We start from the raw sequence: 18,183 nt of genomic DNA, 5'->3' as shown, positions 1-18,183 counted from the left end.
TAAAAACCCAGACATGCAGGCTTACGACATATCTAATTCCACTCAGCTGTTAGAAAATGTGTTTCTGAAGTTCTCTGGGTTGAACTCTCCGTTTTACCGCCACAGACATGGACCTGGTATCAATGTCCTAATCTTACTTTTGGATCATCATATTTCCCAACTACTCTTTCGAATATATCTATCTTATATCATATATTTTCTAAAGCTACCACCATATTAACAAAGGGAGGGGGGGGGCTATTCAATTTGAGTGTGAAAGACTGCAGACCAAACAAAAGCTACCAGTTTATCTGCCAAATGTTGTCCCGTGTAAATCCAGAAAAATATGGAAAACTGTGTGGATTAGGATTGGCTTAATGATATGGATAATAATATTTCTTCAGTTTGGATTGGTTATGGATCCCTGCTCCACTTGTTACAATTAAAGCTCCTTTGAGGAACCTTGGGGTTGTTTTGGCGCCCCCCTGTGGACAAAGTGGAACCTTGTTTTCTCTTTAATGATCTGTAAATGTGTAAGTATTTTTTTCACACATCATCACATTTCTTAATTTAAAATGCCTACTGTATAACTCACAATGAATAAATGTTTTGGCCATTTTGTAAAAAGGTTTTTTGGCAGTGTGCTGTTGATTCCCTTGTCTGACACCTACCCTGCCCGAGTGACACCTTATAAATAAACTATACCGCAATAATTGATCTTCTTTGTGATTTTTTATTTCATTGCCAGCTTAAACTCCTCACAGGAGCTTTAAATGACATTCTGGACAAAGACTGCAGAAATATCAGATCCATTGAAAGTCCTTCATGATGAAGCGCAGAGCCACAGTAGTGTATAAAAGGAGCTCAAACCTCACACTTGAAGGGTTTTTCTCCAGAGTGCTGCAGAGAGTGAACCTTCAGGGACATGCTGCGCTTGAATGACTTCCCGCACGTCTCGCAGGTGAATGGCATGTCCTTCGTATGGGCTAAAAACACACACACACACACACACACATTAACAAAATGTTACACAGTATTGAATCACTCTTGATGAAATGGCAACAGGAGGACCATAGAGCAAACTGTTGCCCTTACTGTACAAGCACATAAGAACATCAGTGGGTGAAATTTTTTTATCAGTTAATTTCAATGCTAAGGACAATGAATGTTTTGATTCTAGTATATATGATAGTTAATCTGAAGTTACCCCGTTGGTCACTTATACACCACCTTTTACATTGCGCCTTTAACAGCTGAAACACTAAAGCATGACCAAAGTATGGGTGTGTAAAAATATGCTTATCTTCCAACAAATGGAAGAGGAAAGCAACACCCGAAACAAATCTCCCACAACAATCAGAAGGATGTAGGAAAGGAAGTCTAAATTAACAAACGGGAACTACGCGACCAACCAGAATCTTCCATTTCACTGCAACTTACCGACCATGTGCTTCCTGACATGAGCCATGGTGTAAAACTTCTTCTCACAGATCTCGCAGGAGAACTTCTTCTCGGCGTAGCCATGGACAATCTTGTTGTGCTCATGTAAGGACCACAGCTTTTTAAAGGCCTTGCCACATGTTACACACTTTGGAGGGAAAACACAGACAACAAAAAAAAAAGAAGGAAAAACAAAGTTATTACTGGAGCTATTTGGCTATGACATATGAAGAAGTTCATCATCTGGACCGGCCTTTGCAAATACAATCCAGGTGTGTGTGCTTATACAGATACTTGAGTGTGCACTGTAGCAAAAAGCAATTAGAGTCAGAAGATTAAAGCAGCAAATGATCTTCAAAACCACAGCAGGAGTCCGGCTGCTCAGTACAGAGTGGGGAAGAGAGGAAGTACAGAGATAGAGATCAGAATTGTTTATGAATAACTACCAGTTTACTGACTACCTGACTCTGTTTTTGATATATTTACTTTGGCAAAACTGTGCTTAAATCAAAAAGGCCTCAGTTTGACTTTAAAGTAGGGACGAGGCAGTAAGATCGATGGCGGCTGTTTACCTCGTTTCCCTCAGCTTAGCTCTGAGGTGTAATTTAAGGATGATAAAAAAGGTTGTGAGAAAACAGGCTTCCACATCCTAACTAAATCTTAAATGTAGGTTTTTTTTCTTCTAAAACATCCAGAATAAGATTGAATTTTCTGATTTTTTGAGTCTCTGCAGAGCTTTTGGTCAGGCTACATCCAGCTCTTATGAGCTTCATCAATACATAGGCTTAGGGTATAATGAGGACTGTCAAGAAGGCCAAAACATACACGGCTGCTCATGTGGGAAATGTCAACACAAAATATACTCAGAGCAACAGGTCACCCATGTGCAGAATCTGTCATAGCGAGCATTTTTCCACTGATCACTACGTTACAAAGGTTTTAACGGTTAACAACAATTTAAAAAGGTAAACAGGAGAGTGCAAACCAATCCTTGTTTTCAGCAGTTACACTCTGAAAGGAGGGTTTAGAAAAAGACAGATAACTGATTACAGCTTCTCTATTTTTGATTTCTATGAAGATCAGCTCTGACATACTTGCTGTTGGTCAACAAGTCATTCGGTTGAACTGAAGCTACAATATTAGCTCTGATTCACTACAGGCTCACCACCAACACATTTCATAATCTTTCAGTTGAAGAAGAATCAAAGGATTCTCTGTTGAAGCACCCTCTCCTAAAGTGGGAGGAACACAACTTTAAAAGCAGGATGTGAGTGAGGGGTAATTGTTGTCCATCGTACCTGGATGCTCTTCTCACAGTCAGTCTGTTGGTGCAGCAGCAGCTCGCTCTCCAGCAGGAAGCGTTTCCCGCAGTTGTTGCAGATCTGCATGCGGTTGTGTGTGACGTTCATGTGTTTTTCCAGGTACCAGCGGTTGTTGAACACGCGAGGGCATTTCTTACACGGGAAGTGTTGCTTCTCCTCCAGCCTCACTTTCTGACCGAGCCCCTCGGAGTCCTGCGCCCTCTTCCCGCCCTGCCGCTGGTTGGCCAGCCTGGCCTCCGTGAGCGTCTGTCGCATGGATGCAGTTGAGCCCGCCATGGCGAAGGCTCTGGTGCCCCTTCGAGGTCGATCCAACATGGCTGCCTGCTCCAACCCTGGAATGTTTAAAGTGTTCTCCTCCTCTTCCTCATCTTCCTCCTCGTCATCCTCCTCCTCGCTACTCGGCCCAAGCAGGTCCCTCCTCTTCAGGTCATCGTCATCCTCTTCTTCAACGGTGTCTTCATTCTCCGCCTCGTTCTCCTCATCATCCTCTGAATCTCGCACGTTGTCATGGCAACGACCAAACATGGTTGTCTCTGTTGCTATTTTCCCCTCTGACCCCTTCGACACATTAAGGGTCTGGTTGTTTAAGTTGACTTCAACAATGATTTGGTCTCTATTGAAGGAGGCGTGGCCTTCTGCCGTCTTTGACTCCTCTCCGTTGCTCTCCACTTTGCACAAAGAGGCCATGCCAGTGTTAGCCCCGCCCCCTGACCCATCCTCCTTCTGGTAATACTGCTTCTGCTGGGTGGTTAACTTCCCTGCCTCCTCCACCCTCACAGAGAAGGGGCTGCTGCCATCCCTTTTGTACACCCTCCCCAGCTCTGACTCCTGTTTGATCTCCGAGTACAGCTGGCCGGGGGGCAACGCTGGGTCACTGCTGCTGAGCCCCTCCTGATTGGCCATATCAGCACAGGTGGTCCTCAGCGAGTGGCTGCTGATAAGGTCACGACAGGACGCCGCTATGTCGCTCATCTGAAGAAGGGTTGCTGCGTTGAGCACGTCACGGACAGTGCGGCTGCTCACCAGCAGCTTGGAGGTGTAGATGAAGTTGAGGATTTGCTGCAGGCCCTGAGAGGTCAGAGCGTCCAGCGACAGATCCACCTGACGCAGCTGTTTGCTCTGGGCGAAAAGGGAGTGGAAGAAAGGGCTGTAGGCCGCCAGCACGCCCTTGTGGGCGGGGAAGGTGCTGTGCTGACGCACCAGAACGATGTCGACGTCACACAGGTCAGGCTGGAAGAGGCGCTGCTCGTTCAGCCTGTCCATCAAACAGGTGAAGTGCAGAGCCACATCCTCCACCAGAGAGAACTCAGCAGAGGGGAAGTCTGTGGTCTTCTCCACTATGAGCTAGAGAGGGAGGAAGAGAACAAGATGGAGAAATTGATTGAATATGAATTATTTATGACATAGACATAGTTCGTAAATGCTTTTGTGTGAATTTGCATAAAAGGGACTTATTTAGAAAGAAGCTTTTCAAACTATTTAGGACTGCAAATTACGTTTCTGTGTCGGTCTCAGCCAACATGGACATGATATATTGAAGCTTGATCCAAAGGCAACTGGTCTTAATTAAAGATCATGAAGAAGTTTCAGCTCTCCCCTAAAAGGCTTACTCAGTTCTAAACTAACTGGTGGAGGGAGCTACAAATCTAATCCTCTGTGGATCATTAGTATGCTAATGGGTAAAAGATGAGTCCCATTCGAGTGGTTAGCTGAGTCACTGAACCAGTTTTTTTCCCTCGAGCTGTAACAGCTCCCCGGACATCTGGGGGTCGTAGGGGTCACGTGTTCTCAACAGAGGCCACAGTCTGACCTTATAACAAGCAACCCTAATAAACCAAAGACCATCCTTGACCCGGATGAAAGAGAGCCTCCATTTCTAGCTCTGCAGCCTTTGGATCAAGCTTTGATTTACAAATAATAATGTCTCTAGGAACAAGTAGCCATGTTATTTTTCCTGTATTTTCAATTATTAAGCAAAAACCAGACAGATACTTCCTTTTCAAAATTAAGCTTTCAACTACTTCTATACATGCAGACCTCCAGAAATACGGTAGCTTTTTTTAAGCTTCGTTTGTTTCCTTCTATGTTTTCATTCCTAACACTTAATGTGGTTTCACACCGCTGGCTTTTATTCTTCGATATGGACCTCATAACAGTGAGGTTTGGTCAACTATTTATTGTTCTTGAATATGTACACAAACCACAAGCTACCAGTAGAAGGGCTGAAAACGTTGTTTTCTTAAGTGTTCTGCACAAAGTCACCGACTGTATTCATGCTGCACAATCCGAGTCAAAAGGTGTAACACTCAGCTCTCTGTACAAGGTCCTCAACTTCCCAAGGTGGTTTTATTTTAGCACAGGAAGGGCAGGGTTTCGATCCAGACGGGATGTGAGTGGGGACAGAGCAGTAAGAACAGCGAACACACACACAGAAACACACACACACACACACACTCACACACACACGTGATGTGCAACCATGCACAAAAAAAAACAAACAAGTGTGCACGCACACACGCACACCAACAACAAACACAGTGTCTGGTGTCTGCAAGGACTGGCTGGTCAGAGCATTGGTATTCAGTGCCATCTCCATCCCATTAGCTGGCTCTCTCTGCACACCCACTCGCTACACCGTCCCCGAGGAGCGCAGAATTATGCACAAGACAAAACATGTCGGGAGAAATAATTAGGCAAACCATGCCGAATAAATACTAACTAACCCTCTAAACAATTAATGGAATTTATCATTCAGGGCATCTCTTAGAGACAGAAGAGGACAAGTATAGAAATGAGCCATATTTAGGCAAACGTGTAGTTAAAGGTGTTAAAGCTTTAATTACATCCTTGATTCTCTTCTCTGTATTATTAGTTAAAGATGGCAGACAAGAAAAAGGACTGTTACAATAAAGGGAAAAGGAGAAGGACGAGACACTAAACGAGTAATTTATTTAGCTACAATAACCATCGTGGCATTTATGAAACACTCTAAAAGGAGTAAGAATCAAACTACAAAAGACAAGTCTATTGTTCTTTACGTTTGTAAAATTATTCTTCGTCTTTTCTTTCTGTCGAGATGAAAATGACTTCTCATTGTTAAGGCTAGAAAATGGATTTGCATTCAGGCCTCACCTTGAAATTGTGGCCTGTTTGAAGAATTCAATTATGGAGGGTTAGATTTATTCATAGTTTTGAGCTGCTAAATTGGACTCAGAGCCAGAGAGGAGCGGAGATCGGGTTATCTCCTCTCCATGCAAGGCTACAGACATCGCCCAAGGGCAAAATGCTGCAGCCTTAATCAGATGAAGTGTAAGTTGCAGCCTGGAAGTTATTCTCCTTTGGTGATAACGATCGACTTCTTTTTTTTCTGGGATTCGAATGGGACAACACAGACAAAGATTCGATTCAACAGGATGAGTATCTATACATTAAACAACAATAGTTCCGGATGAAGATCAAGGAAATAAAGAAAATTAAAAAAAAAATCTTTGAAAAGGTTCAAAGTGGAGCGTTTTCCATGTTTTTACACGTTCAGTTGTACATTGAAAAGAACGATTTTATTTGGCACATTTCTGTTAAATCCACGTAAAATGTGTTTTTGCAGTAATAAAATCAGTTTCACTTCACTTCTCCACAGAAACAAAGCTAAAAAGGACGAGAATAACACTGCACCCTTTTTGTTTCCACGTCATCATGGCAGATTTGGCCTTAGTTTATAACATCGATCACAATCATACATGAAGTCTTGCCTTTTTGATTTAGCCAAGTATCCTGGGACATAAATACATGTCCAACGTTTGTGACAAAAACTATCAGCTTAGACATTTTATTTCACCAACTTATAAATACTTCAATTGTGGATAGAACTCCTGCCGTCAGGTTCACAGTCTGTAGGAGCAGAGGCTTCCTCTCTCCACACACCAGAAGCCTCTCACGAGCCGGGAAGCTGCAATGACAGAATAACTATGCTGCTTGTGTAGCAGCATACAAGCAAAGATCAGATAGTTTAAACATTTCAACCATCTTGATGTGACATCTCTTGTGATCAGTTATCCACACATTACTGGAGACTCAACTCAACCTTATGTACAAATCGCATTTTACACACCACACAGTTGATCTGAAGTGCTCAACATCGCAGACAGAAAACCCCAAAGCGTCAGAAAGTGACCGACAAGAACAACAATCAAAAAACAACAAAACAGGTAAGAGTGACGTACAGTGTAACACAAACATACAGAGCTATTGATCCTGGAATGATTCAAAATGAAAGGCAACTGAGTAGAAATATGTTTTGAGGTGACTCTTAAAAATACGAATAGTGGGCGAGAGACGGATGTTTGGAGATTTTGGTCCGGCAATAGAAAAAGCCCGATCCCCATGTCAACAACAATGAAAAGTACTTCCTATGAGTCAAAGCAGGTTAGACAATGATAAACGTCTGTGTTTGTGATTCTGCTAAAAATATTATTCAGCGTTTTATTTGCTGTGTTCGATCGTGTGCTCGTCATGACTGTAACTATTATTTTAAGTGTCTTTCTACAGCGACGTGATTCAGATGCAAATGTTCTGAGAGTTGATTTAGCACGCTGACAAATAACAGACGGAACAATCACTAAATGATTCATTATTTTATCCAGGACAATTCTTGTAACTATCACATCCAGTAGCAGACAGTTGAATTCACCCTGCAGCTGCTGCGTTTTGTCGAAATATAAAAAAAAGACAAAGCCATCTCGTTCATGTTTCATCGCACACAAAAACAAACTGAGCGAGTACTTTTCAGGACTGCGTGCGTTCACTTCCCTCCATCTTTGAGTCATTATCTCCTCCTCGCCCGCTTTCTCTCCGCCCCTCCTTTGATAGGAAATGTCAGGGAGAGAGAGAGAGAGAGCTTGTTTGCCGTCATTAGAGAGAGCGCCACCTTTAACCAGCCTCTCAGTCAGATGTCTCCTAATACATTATTCATACCTGGCCTGACCTGTGACAAACATGCAGCGGGGGGGATTACTGACGCACCAAACAAGAGGTGTCATTTAAACAGGCGTCAATCAAAGCCCTGTGAACCCGTTCTGCGCTCCACTGCTGAACACGACATGTGGGGGGCCTTGGCATCGTAGAGGCCCGTTACACACAGCAACTCTTCAGTGTCGTTTAACTCGTTTCAGTGTCGTTCTAATGTGTCGGCTGTGGGTTTAAAAAGTGAAAACGACGGTCAGCGTTTAGATGGTTGCTCCATGAAAAACTGTATCCCGTCATGTCGCCACCATGACCAGTTAGTAAGATGTTTCTGAACTTTCCATGACATGAAATGAGCTCGGTTCATGAAAGCGTTTCCTCCATTTGTAGAAGTTTCAATATTCTTACTTTTCTCGGCACTTTCAGGGATTTGTTTAGACTTTTGACCTTGGAAACAAAAAGCTCTCACCTGACTTCACTTCTCGTTCTACATCAAGTGTGAAGCTCATATACTAATACAGATGTTTTGTAGGTTAATCAGATACAGGTAATGACGTCTCTGCACACCTATCCTATTTAATTGATTGCAGCTTTTGATCATCTGAGATGGTCTTCAACAGCAAATGTAGTTCCTCACTTTATCCAAACCTTTTGAATTCCTTTTTTTAATTTATCAAAATATAGTGATTGGTCTGCTAAATGGACTCTAATAAAAAGCCAAATTATAACTCAAGGTCTCAAGTAACACAAAGCCAAATCTAGAGGTCCAGTCGTAACAGGTTTTACAAGGATTTACTTGATTGTGTTTGTGACACAGAACATCTGGCCACTATGGATGTTATTAGAAAAACATTTCCCCGAGTACAAATGTTTTAAATCAAAGTCAACCAAAGCTTGTGATGATACAAACACATTCTGGAGAGTGAATCGTCAACCAGATCAACCACGTCCAGGACAGTGTGGTCTGCGCTTGGCTGATACCCGAGCCCTGGACCTGAGCCAAACAGAGCAGCGTCTGGGAATGAAACCGCTCTTTCTTATTTGACTTTCACTGGTGAGAATGCCCTCTCTCTCCCACACCTTTACACCGGATGGCCCATGTTGATTTACTGCTCCGTAAAGTCTCCATCACCGCACAGCCAAGCGACAAACCTTGGACGTGTCGTGCCCTACAGAGCTGCCATTTGAAAAGTGGCCACTTGAATGTAATATAGATAAAACTTCAAAGAAATACAAATGCAAGGCCACTAATAAGTACTGCACATGAAAGTCTTTCATTTGAGCTTGGATCAAACTTTATAATGTCTTTAACATTTTATCCATTTTAATGTTTCATCTCCAGTTGAAATACGGTTCGTCGTTATCTAGACAGATTTATGAGACAGGCACGAAACAACAACTACCTCGACTGTCATGTTTGCTTGTTGGCCGGCGAACAGACTGAGCCATTAGCGGGGGCCAATGTCAGAGCACAGCGTAAAGTCATGGACACGTCAATAGTGCGAGGGAGGGCAGGTTGTATTCAGGCAGGAGGGAGTCCCAGGGGGAGAAACCTGCGGGGGTTAAAGCTTTCACTCTGTCTGCATAAAAGCAGTTCAGACTGAACTCAGTGTCCTCACACATTCAATTCTCCACCTTTTTAAACTGAAGCAGGTTCGCTGTGTGATAGACAAACCAGTTTTATTTATTGATAATTATTGTTCAAATATACATATATGACTTTAAGATCAGTCTGACCCTTAGATTATCCACAGTCAAGCTTGAGTGCAGTGACTCATTTTACAATAATAGTCACGGGACGCAGATGGCCGAGCAGTTAGGTTACGTCCCATGTAGGCTAGGATCCTCAAAACGGGTGGCAAGGATTCAAGCAAAATAAATAAATAATAATAAGTGCAGCATGCAAACAGTCAAACCATCCATGTGCACAGTGAGGTCACTTTCATGGGAAATGTCCAACAGGTACAGAAAGAAAGCGTTCAACAAGCCACGGAGACGGCTTACGAGTTCATGATCCGGCCCTGTTGTCACCCAGTGGGGAGGTGAGGGGTTTTTTTTTGTTGTTTTTTTTTTTTTTTTTTTGGGGGGGGGGGGGGGGGGGGGGGGGTGGATGATCTGTGACTTCAACCTACAGTAGAGAGCACGCTCAGCACAGCGCGGTGTCATGCTGAGGGGCTCAGCGTGACTGACACCCAGAGGAAGGAGAGTGGGCACCGTGTCAGGCCTCATCTCAGTCACTAGCAGGAGACTGCAGGAGAAGAGCCCCCCCCCCGTACAGATCCCTTAGTCATCATCAGGGCAGACGACCAAAGCTTGAGTGAACATAAACTCCACACACAGAAGACACCCAGTTAAACCAGCATGGACTCAAAGCAACATCCGAGTATCAAAAGTGGCGGAAATTGATCAAACTCCATGTTAACACTAGCAGTCGGCACGGGACAAGGGCATATCGTCTGTGGTGGAGTCCAATCAGACAGCCATTAAAAAGTCATCAGGGTAATGACTGACACTGTGTCCTCTGTGTGCTCACCAGACCTCGCCTGCAGCAGCGCCAAATGACAGAGAGTTTTATTCCCAGAGAAACTCAGCCAGAGGAGTGAGTTCGAATTCTCTTGGTGTGAATCGTGGCGCAGCTTCAACTCCTGCTTTTTTATCTGGTCAAGGCAAAGTTGTCTCCCTGCTTACAACTTAACCGTTCATGGTTAGATTTGGGGTTACCAACTGGACTGGAGCATCTGTTTAAGGTACCGTGACCATCAACCTTTTTTAGCTAAAGATGCAAAAACAAATCCAGAAGTGATACAGAAACAACATTGGGACAGAGACAACTACAAAGAGGCACAACAATGACTGGAACAAGTCATAGCTTCACTGAATTGTTATATGATGATTCAGTAATGTGACCCATACACAGAGATACAAACTTCAGACAATGCAAAAAGACAACCTCAAGACACTAAATGAACCACTACCAAATAAGCAACATCAATCAGGAAACTACAAAAACATACACAACTACAATGAGCAACGAAACAACCTCAAACGGATGCAAAAATCAGAGAAATCACACCCCAAAGCCCAATGATCACAAACACGAAAGCCACCAAAAGATAAATGCTTAACATGCAGCAAGATATAAAATGCTTCTGATCTGGTGCCTCATACAGTGCAGTCCAGGGGCCCCAAACAGGGCTGTGCCCACGGGCCCCGTTGTTCTATAATCTGTCCGTGAGTCTTGTAGAAGATTCCTCCCGTCTGCAGTCTGCACTCGCTCCCCTTTCCCTTCTCTCCTCTCTAAATCCAATCAGCACAGAGACCCAGCACTGACCTTGAGATAGAAAAAGCACATACAGTAGGGAGAAGCACAAGCACATCCACCTACACGTCTGCAGTGCAACGCTGGAAGCCTACGCATGCACACCTGCATCATTAATCGTGCATTTGTGCTCATGTCAGGACATGCAAAATAACAATATCTGGCGTATTTGATGACACTTCTGCTGCCTTCAGATTGATAAAAAAAAAAAAAAAAAGGATCTAACTGCGGCTGGAGTGGCATTATCCTGTAATCAGACATGTTGCTCCAGCAGAGACACAGTCGGCTGTGGAAACGCAAACAGGATCAGGTCAGGAGCCCCACGTACAGAGGGTTCAATTTCTCTATCAACGCTTTGCTGCACGTCATCTCAAGGTCTCTCCTGCCAACTTTTCTGGACTCTTTTAAGCCGTCCTATTTAATAAAGAAAAAAAAAAAATCAATCCTTTAGAAAAAAACATCGTTATAATTTGGCATCCCTTGAAACTATATGGGACTACTTAAAAGTTAACGGATACTGAAGCTTCAGTGTTTTTTTTTTAAAGATATATTTTTGGCCTTCATTATAGAGGGAGGAAAGTGGACAGAGTCGGAAATCAGGGAGAGAGAGTGGGGAGAGACATGCGGGAAATGGGCCACAGGCCGGACGCCAACCCGGGCCGCCCGCGTGAGGACTGAGCCTCAATACATGGGATCGCGCGCACTGCCGCTGCGCCACCGGCGACCCAAAGAAGCTTCAGTGTTTAGCCAGAAGAATAACATTTTGCTTAGTCAGTATTTTTTAAATGTCTGAACTGTTGATGAATATTTCACAGTGAAAAAGAAGAGTCTAAAGAGCCCTGGGCTTGATACACTGAACTGCCTCAACACATGGAAGTAAATTAGATTTGAGGTAAATGTACATCAGGATATATTGCAAAAGGCAAATAATAAATTACTTTAAAACATGCTGCTGGTTATTCAGTTTTATTTCCCCCTATTTAGCTAATTATTTTATTCCCTTCAGCCTATTAAAACATTTCTTTTTTTTTAACCACAGCAGGCACTGCTGGCTGCAATTAATAAAGACAATATTATCAGCAGTGCTGCTCTAATCCCAGACATTCAATCCCCCTCCCCTCAACACTGTAGGCTTTTTCCCTGTGTTAATTTACCGGTTTGGACTTGTCTCAGTGTTGCACTCACGGAGCTCCTCCAGCTACCACCACCATTATTTTTAAATACATTTCCATCTATATGTAAATGCAACCACAGGTGACAAGCCAATCTACAACTGATATGCGTTTACCGGAGCATGAAATTGGGATGCACAAACAAAAATAAGGATGAGAACAGCATGAGCAGCATCTCCGTGACATACAGTACATTACAATTTGATGGCATGAGCAGGACTGCATGAGCTGAATGATCTCGAAAGTCTTGTTCAAAGTGTAAAGGCATGTTCTTTGAAAAAGTCAACAGTAGTTTGTTTAAGCGTGCCAAAGTCATGAACAGTTGTGTGTGTGTGTGTGTGTGTGTGTGTGTGTGTGTGTGTGTGTGTGTGTGTGTGTGTGTTGCCCAATCAGAAGTGGTGTAGAAAGACGACATTAACCAGGCTGTCTACAGTTGAGATGACTCTGACGAGCAGTTGGATAATCAAAGAAGCTGCCTGGAGGCGGGTGTAAAGGGGGGGGTCAGAGATGAGGTTAGAGCGTCCGTACTGAAGCTCTGCCAGGAAGTTTGTGTCTGGGCCAATGAGCGGGGAGAGGAAGCGCTGAGTCAGGAAGCCTGGCCAAGAGAGAGGCCCGTGGTGCTGGCATCTCCTCCTCGCACACACAACGCTTCACACACCACCGCTCTGCTGGAGTCATAACACACTGTTCCCAGGCTGACACCACACAACCCATGTGTATAACGCAGGGCACACACACACTCGCCTGCATTCATCGGTAAACACAGGGACCTGACGCCAAATACCTGTGGCTCAATAAAGTGTGGAGGATTGTGCAAAAAGAGAGTTTTTTTCTGTTTGAAAAACACACAAACGAAACGGCCTCAAGTTCATCAGTGACAAGACTTCATCGGATTTATTGGAAAACATGACGCAAAGAGCGAAAGAAACTAAATATTTCTGATGTGTAGCAGTAAGCAGGTGGAGACATACCTGAGGGCTATTACACCAGATGAAGTTATGATATCTTTGTTATCCCTTTCATAGCATTACAGAGAGAGAGAGAGAGGAGGAGGAGGAGGAGGAGGAGGAGGCTAACACAGGACTGTAAAGAGCTGCTTATCAGAGGAATCTCTCTGTTGTGCCAATACGCTCTCTCACTCTCTTCAATGTGTGTGCACCCTTGTGTGTGTGTGTGTGTGTGTGTGTGTGTGTGTGTAGGGTTGGCAAGCTAGTTGATATGTTTGGTGAGAAAGACAGTAAGGGCAAAGAGGAAAAATGAAAAGGGTAGCGGCAGAGGAGGAGCATTGTTTTTTGCCGCAGCCAATCAATTGAGGACAAAGAATATCAAGTTAAAGATGCAGTCCGTTATTTTAGGGTACTATGTTTTTTGCCTTTGAGTGTATTTTATTAAAATAATGTTGATAACAATCTCATATATGGATATTGACTATAAAGCTGTAGCCAGTTAGCTTAGCAAAAAGACTGGCAACAGTAACATGGTTTGACTTACCCAATCAGAGTCCCAAAAAGCAAGAGTCATCCCTAAACGTAGCTTCTTGCTTTGACAGTCTGGAAGGAGGTCTGGCTAAACCCCTCATAACGAAGAATAAAGAAAAGAAACACTCTCTGTCATCTGTACTTGAAAACCAATTACTATTGATTGTCTTAGATGGCTTTAAGCCCAGAGAGCAGTGACTGTGCCCTTGCACAGTCATGTCAGGAGTGAACTTATTCTGATTGATGAGTTCAGATAATAGGTTGCTATCTTAGGGGTCATTATAGTTTCAGGTAACAACAGAGCAGCAGGGCAGATAACGTAATTTACATATTTTGTATTTTAAATGTATTATTTGTGCTTAAAGGTCAAATATGTAAGACATCTACAGAATTAAATCCGAAAACGACCTTACTATACCATCAGACATTAAGCAAACACACTATGTTGAAGTGCTGGCTTCTCTGTCATTCAGCGAGTATGTCCTCCTTAAGTGTCAATCCCATTGCTGAATGGTTTGCTTTTGTTTTGAGAAGGTATATGGTTTTAACCCCCACATGTTTTGACCCTTGGTTTCCCTGGCAAATGGCAAACCAACAGGTGTTGCAGTGATGGAAGCGGGCAAGCAAACTGGTTCAGATGTAACTGATTCTCCCCGACCTTAAAAGCTTCAGAATTCTCAGAAATGTGTAGCTGACATGATTGAAAGGAGGGTTCGATGTATTGGTTCATCGGGAGACTTAAAACCTAACACACCTCTCACGCTGTCTTTATGCTGACTGAGAGTTACAGCATTTCCATCACGGAGCCCCCTGCTGTAACAGATGGCTTCGCCACTCAGGCTTCATCCATTACTGTCGACAATGCAGAAAAGTTTCAAGGCTGATGCACAGCTGGCTAAACACTGAAGCTTCAGTGTCCATGACATGGCAACCTGCTTGCACATATAGGCTCTAAAGGAGCATGGGGGAGACAGCTCTCTCCAATGTTTTGAATTTCACTGCAGTACCCATTTTAAACAAACAAATAAGAATATTTCCCCAAATGTCAAAGTATTGCTTTAAAGGGTAGATTTCAAATTGTTGCGAAGTGATATATATATTTTTTTATATTTATTTTCATGCAAAATCCAGAAAAAAGGAGAAGCAGCTAAAAACAAGTGGTTGTGATGTTATCATCAATATAACCCAAACATAAATCTTTATGGGTGAGCAAATGAAACAAATATTTGTGCATGAAAAGATATCAGATGTAGTATCCCTGCACTGCTCGGCAAATCTCTAAAAAAAACAGCACGGAAACTGATTTTATTCTGCTTTAAAGCTCCTCTTAAGTCTCTTTCTCTCTCTCTGGCCTAAATTCAGCTAAGAGTTATAAGAACCATCCAGACAGAGCCCTTAAAAATACACTCTGTATATCTTTCAATGCCTGACAATGAAAGGCTAATAGAAATCCTCATACTGTGTCAAGCTGTACAAGAAGGAAAAAGCTGTTTGGCCTCTTTGATAATAGAGTTCAAGTCATTTCTTAAAGAAGTGCCACAGGGGTTAAATTAGAGTAATCAATGAAAAACACTGAGCTTGCTGAGAACCAATACAAATGTGGATTCATTCCAAAAAGTAAAACACATGTTTGAAGCAAGCTTGTGCTTCTTTAACCACAAGAACAAAAGAACCCTTACATAAGCGGGGTGAGTTTGACCTTGCTCTCTGCAGCCTTGTCCACTGTTCTTAATCTCAGGGGCATAAATTAGCAGCACCTACAGTACAGTCTGAGTTTCCAAGGAGAGTCGCCTCCCACCAGGGGCCAAAGATGTCTGCTGGAGTTTGTTGCCGGGGCTCGGGAATGGCTGCACTTGTCACAAGGACTAAAGACAAGTTTCCTTTGCTCAGCACCCAGAGACAGTGAAGCCTCAAAGTCAAGGGTGGGCAGGAATGCCCTGAATAGGCAGTTACGTAAAAACTCGCAGCACCCTGTGAGGAGAGAGAAGGAGCTGCTCAGGACCTGACAACGCTCTCTGAAATTAAGCAGCGTCAGAGGGCACAAAGTTTGCATTATGAAGATCTAATTTAACTGAGACAGCTTTACATGCATCACATCCACACACAGACAAAAACAACATAAAACAATGTCATCTAAGGGCCTGGAGGCAGTCAAACCCTGGTTAAAGTAAAGCCCTCACAAATTGATAACTAAATGTTTCATAGCTGAGACTGGATCTTTTTGCAGTCACTGCGTCTCTTTTTGTTCTTTAAGCATCTTTTTTTTTTAAATAATTTTGCAGATAACTTTGTAGATTTTTTTAAAGACCATAAACATTGTTTTGCATCTCTTTGTAGTCTTCCTGTGTCAAGTACTACTGGTTGGTGTCTCTTTGTAGTTCTTTTAAATCTTTTTTGGGGCTATTTTGGATGTCTTTGTAGTTGTTTTGTAAATACTTTGTTTCTCTCTTTGTAGTCGGATCAAGGCGCTCTAATGTTTTTAGGTGTTTTTTACTCGGTCTGTTTCTTATATTTTGAATTACTTTGAAGCAGTCGTCTGTGTTGATTTCTCTTCTTTTGTTGCTCAAACAAATCTCAAACTAAAATCCAAACAGTCTTTATTTTGCGAACGTCTGCGTCTATTTTGCATAAATAATTTACAAATACTCTGACGTGTTTAATTTGTCTTTGGATAGCTTATTTTTGAAGTCTTTTTTGTTGTTTCACCTAAATTGTTTTGTGTCTGATCAGGTATTGTTTGAACTGCTCTCCAACAAGAAATGAAATTTTTTTATTCCTAATTATAATTGGTTGAAGTTGCACTGTCTTGTTGTCATTTTGTGTCAAGTCAAACAGTCTTTTGCATTTACATCTTTTGTAGTTTGTTATGTATTTTTACTCATTTAATGTCACTTTGTTGTCGTCTTGATGTCTTTGTAGTTGTTTTTTTTTGTTTCTCACTGTAGTTGTTGTATACTTTACATCAAAAAAAAGTAAACAGTCATTCATTCAAGAGACCATCTAATCTGACCTTTCAGGCCACTGGGCCTGTGCCCGGTAGAACAGCTCAGTAATCCATCCATGAATGTAGAGAGTTTAAAGGATACAAGGTGAGGCTATCGATAACAGCCAAATTAGCATGGACTAATCCGCCTTTACTGTCGACAAAGAAACTGACAAAATTATCTAGGGCATGCTTACCAAAACAGAAGATATAGTATCTCTAATCAGCAGCACAATATATTCGCCAAACATGCTCTGCACTTCATCGCAGCTTATGCTCATGAAAAAGAGGAACAAAAACACAGCAATACCAAACCTCCCTCTCTGCTCCCACCAGAAACCACCCAGCGAGCACCAGGGCTAACCCTGCTGACCTGACCCAGATATTAACCCAAGCCTCCAGATGTGAACGCGCACTGGGATTACTCCACCGCTGCATCAGGCTCCACATGCTTTCCTAATGAGGCATCCTAAAATGACCCTGGAGACAGAGCTGACTGTCTGCCTCACTATCTGCCTCTATTCCCATAACTCTTTCCCTCTCTCTCAGGCTGTCTTTGCAGAACCTTCCTCATACTTGCTTACATAGAGGGGGATAAAGACACCACAGATTCTGCTTTCAAAAACATGCAAATCACAGTCACAGGGGGATGTTAGAGATTTAAGGGAGTCGGACATTTGGCAAACTGACACAGACTTGCAGCAGACAAGACCCACGTTAACATGAAATATTATCTAATAAAACTGTGTGATGATCAAAAAATTGAATTTGAATTGGTATTTTTCTGCACTTTGGAGGCTTCTTCTAAAGCTAACACGCAGTTTATTTCTTATTTTACCACTACAGACATGTCTACAGTCACCTGTCACCTGCAACAGAGGGAAGTTAACAAGACAGGATGAGTGACATCTCTCTTAGGAGAATCCAGACTGTGTGCATGAATGTCAAAGCATAACAAACTTGTCATGCCCTGTCCGTATGTCTGGGGATTTGGTTTCACCCATCCTGTCATCATTTGCACCCGTCTCGACCTGAGCCTTTATGCAGAAGCGCCTTGATATGAAAGAATTTAACTCCTTCTCTGCATCAATGTAGCTATTGTAGCCAATGCATTCTTTCAGCAGCTTCAATTTCCAACTTATGCCATGTCGGCAAGTTGCAAACTTCCCCGCAAATCAAACAAAGCTCTGAATACAAAGTGACAGCCAGTGGTCCCGGCACATAATGAAGCAGAAGTGTAGTAAGTTTGATCGGCCTGCTAAGTAGCTCAAATTTGCAAGAGATCAAACAGGGACAAAAAAAATAAACAAAAATGCAGCGCTCCTCTGTAGCCTACCATTTTGATCCAGCGTTTCGAGGCTCATAGGAGTCCCGGAATAACTCCTTTCGCACCAGTTTTCCCTTCTCCATGAAAATGACCGTTGAATTGTCACATTTCCTCACTATTTGCCTTATCCACAGTCTTTCCCCCCCCCGTGCTGCTGTAGCATTCAGACGGACAAAAATGCAGAGGCTGCTTTTGCAGGAGGAA

At 42.8% G+C, this 18,183-nt stretch overlaps 1 protein-coding gene across 1 annotated transcript in view; it reads right to left on the bottom strand.

Annotated features, from left to right (window-relative positions):
- The window catches only part of zbtb47b (zinc finger and BTB domain containing 47b), a 25,386-nt gene extending 7,203 nt beyond the window's left edge, over positions 1-18,183 (bottom strand). Inside the window, exons 1-4 of the mRNA XM_079361529.1 lie at positions 17,989-18,183; positions 2,718-4,085; positions 1,420-1,567; positions 850-965 (exon numbers count right to left, since the gene is read on the bottom strand). Coding sequence (XP_079217655.1) covers positions 850-965; positions 1,420-1,567; positions 2,718-4,085; positions 17,989-17,991 — 1,635 coding nt within the window. The 5' untranslated portion in view covers positions 17,992-18,183. The remainder of the gene's footprint in view (positions 1-849; positions 966-1,419; positions 1,568-2,717; positions 4,086-17,988) is intronic.

Source organism: Symphodus melops (genome assembly GCF_947650265.1).
Source record: "Symphodus melops genome assembly, chromosome: 14".
Classification (NCBI taxonomy): Eukaryota; Metazoa; Chordata; class Actinopteri; order Labriformes; family Labridae; genus Symphodus; species Symphodus melops.
The sequence above is the reverse complement of the archived record's forward strand: the minus strand, read 5'-3'. Positions and strand labels throughout refer to the sequence as shown.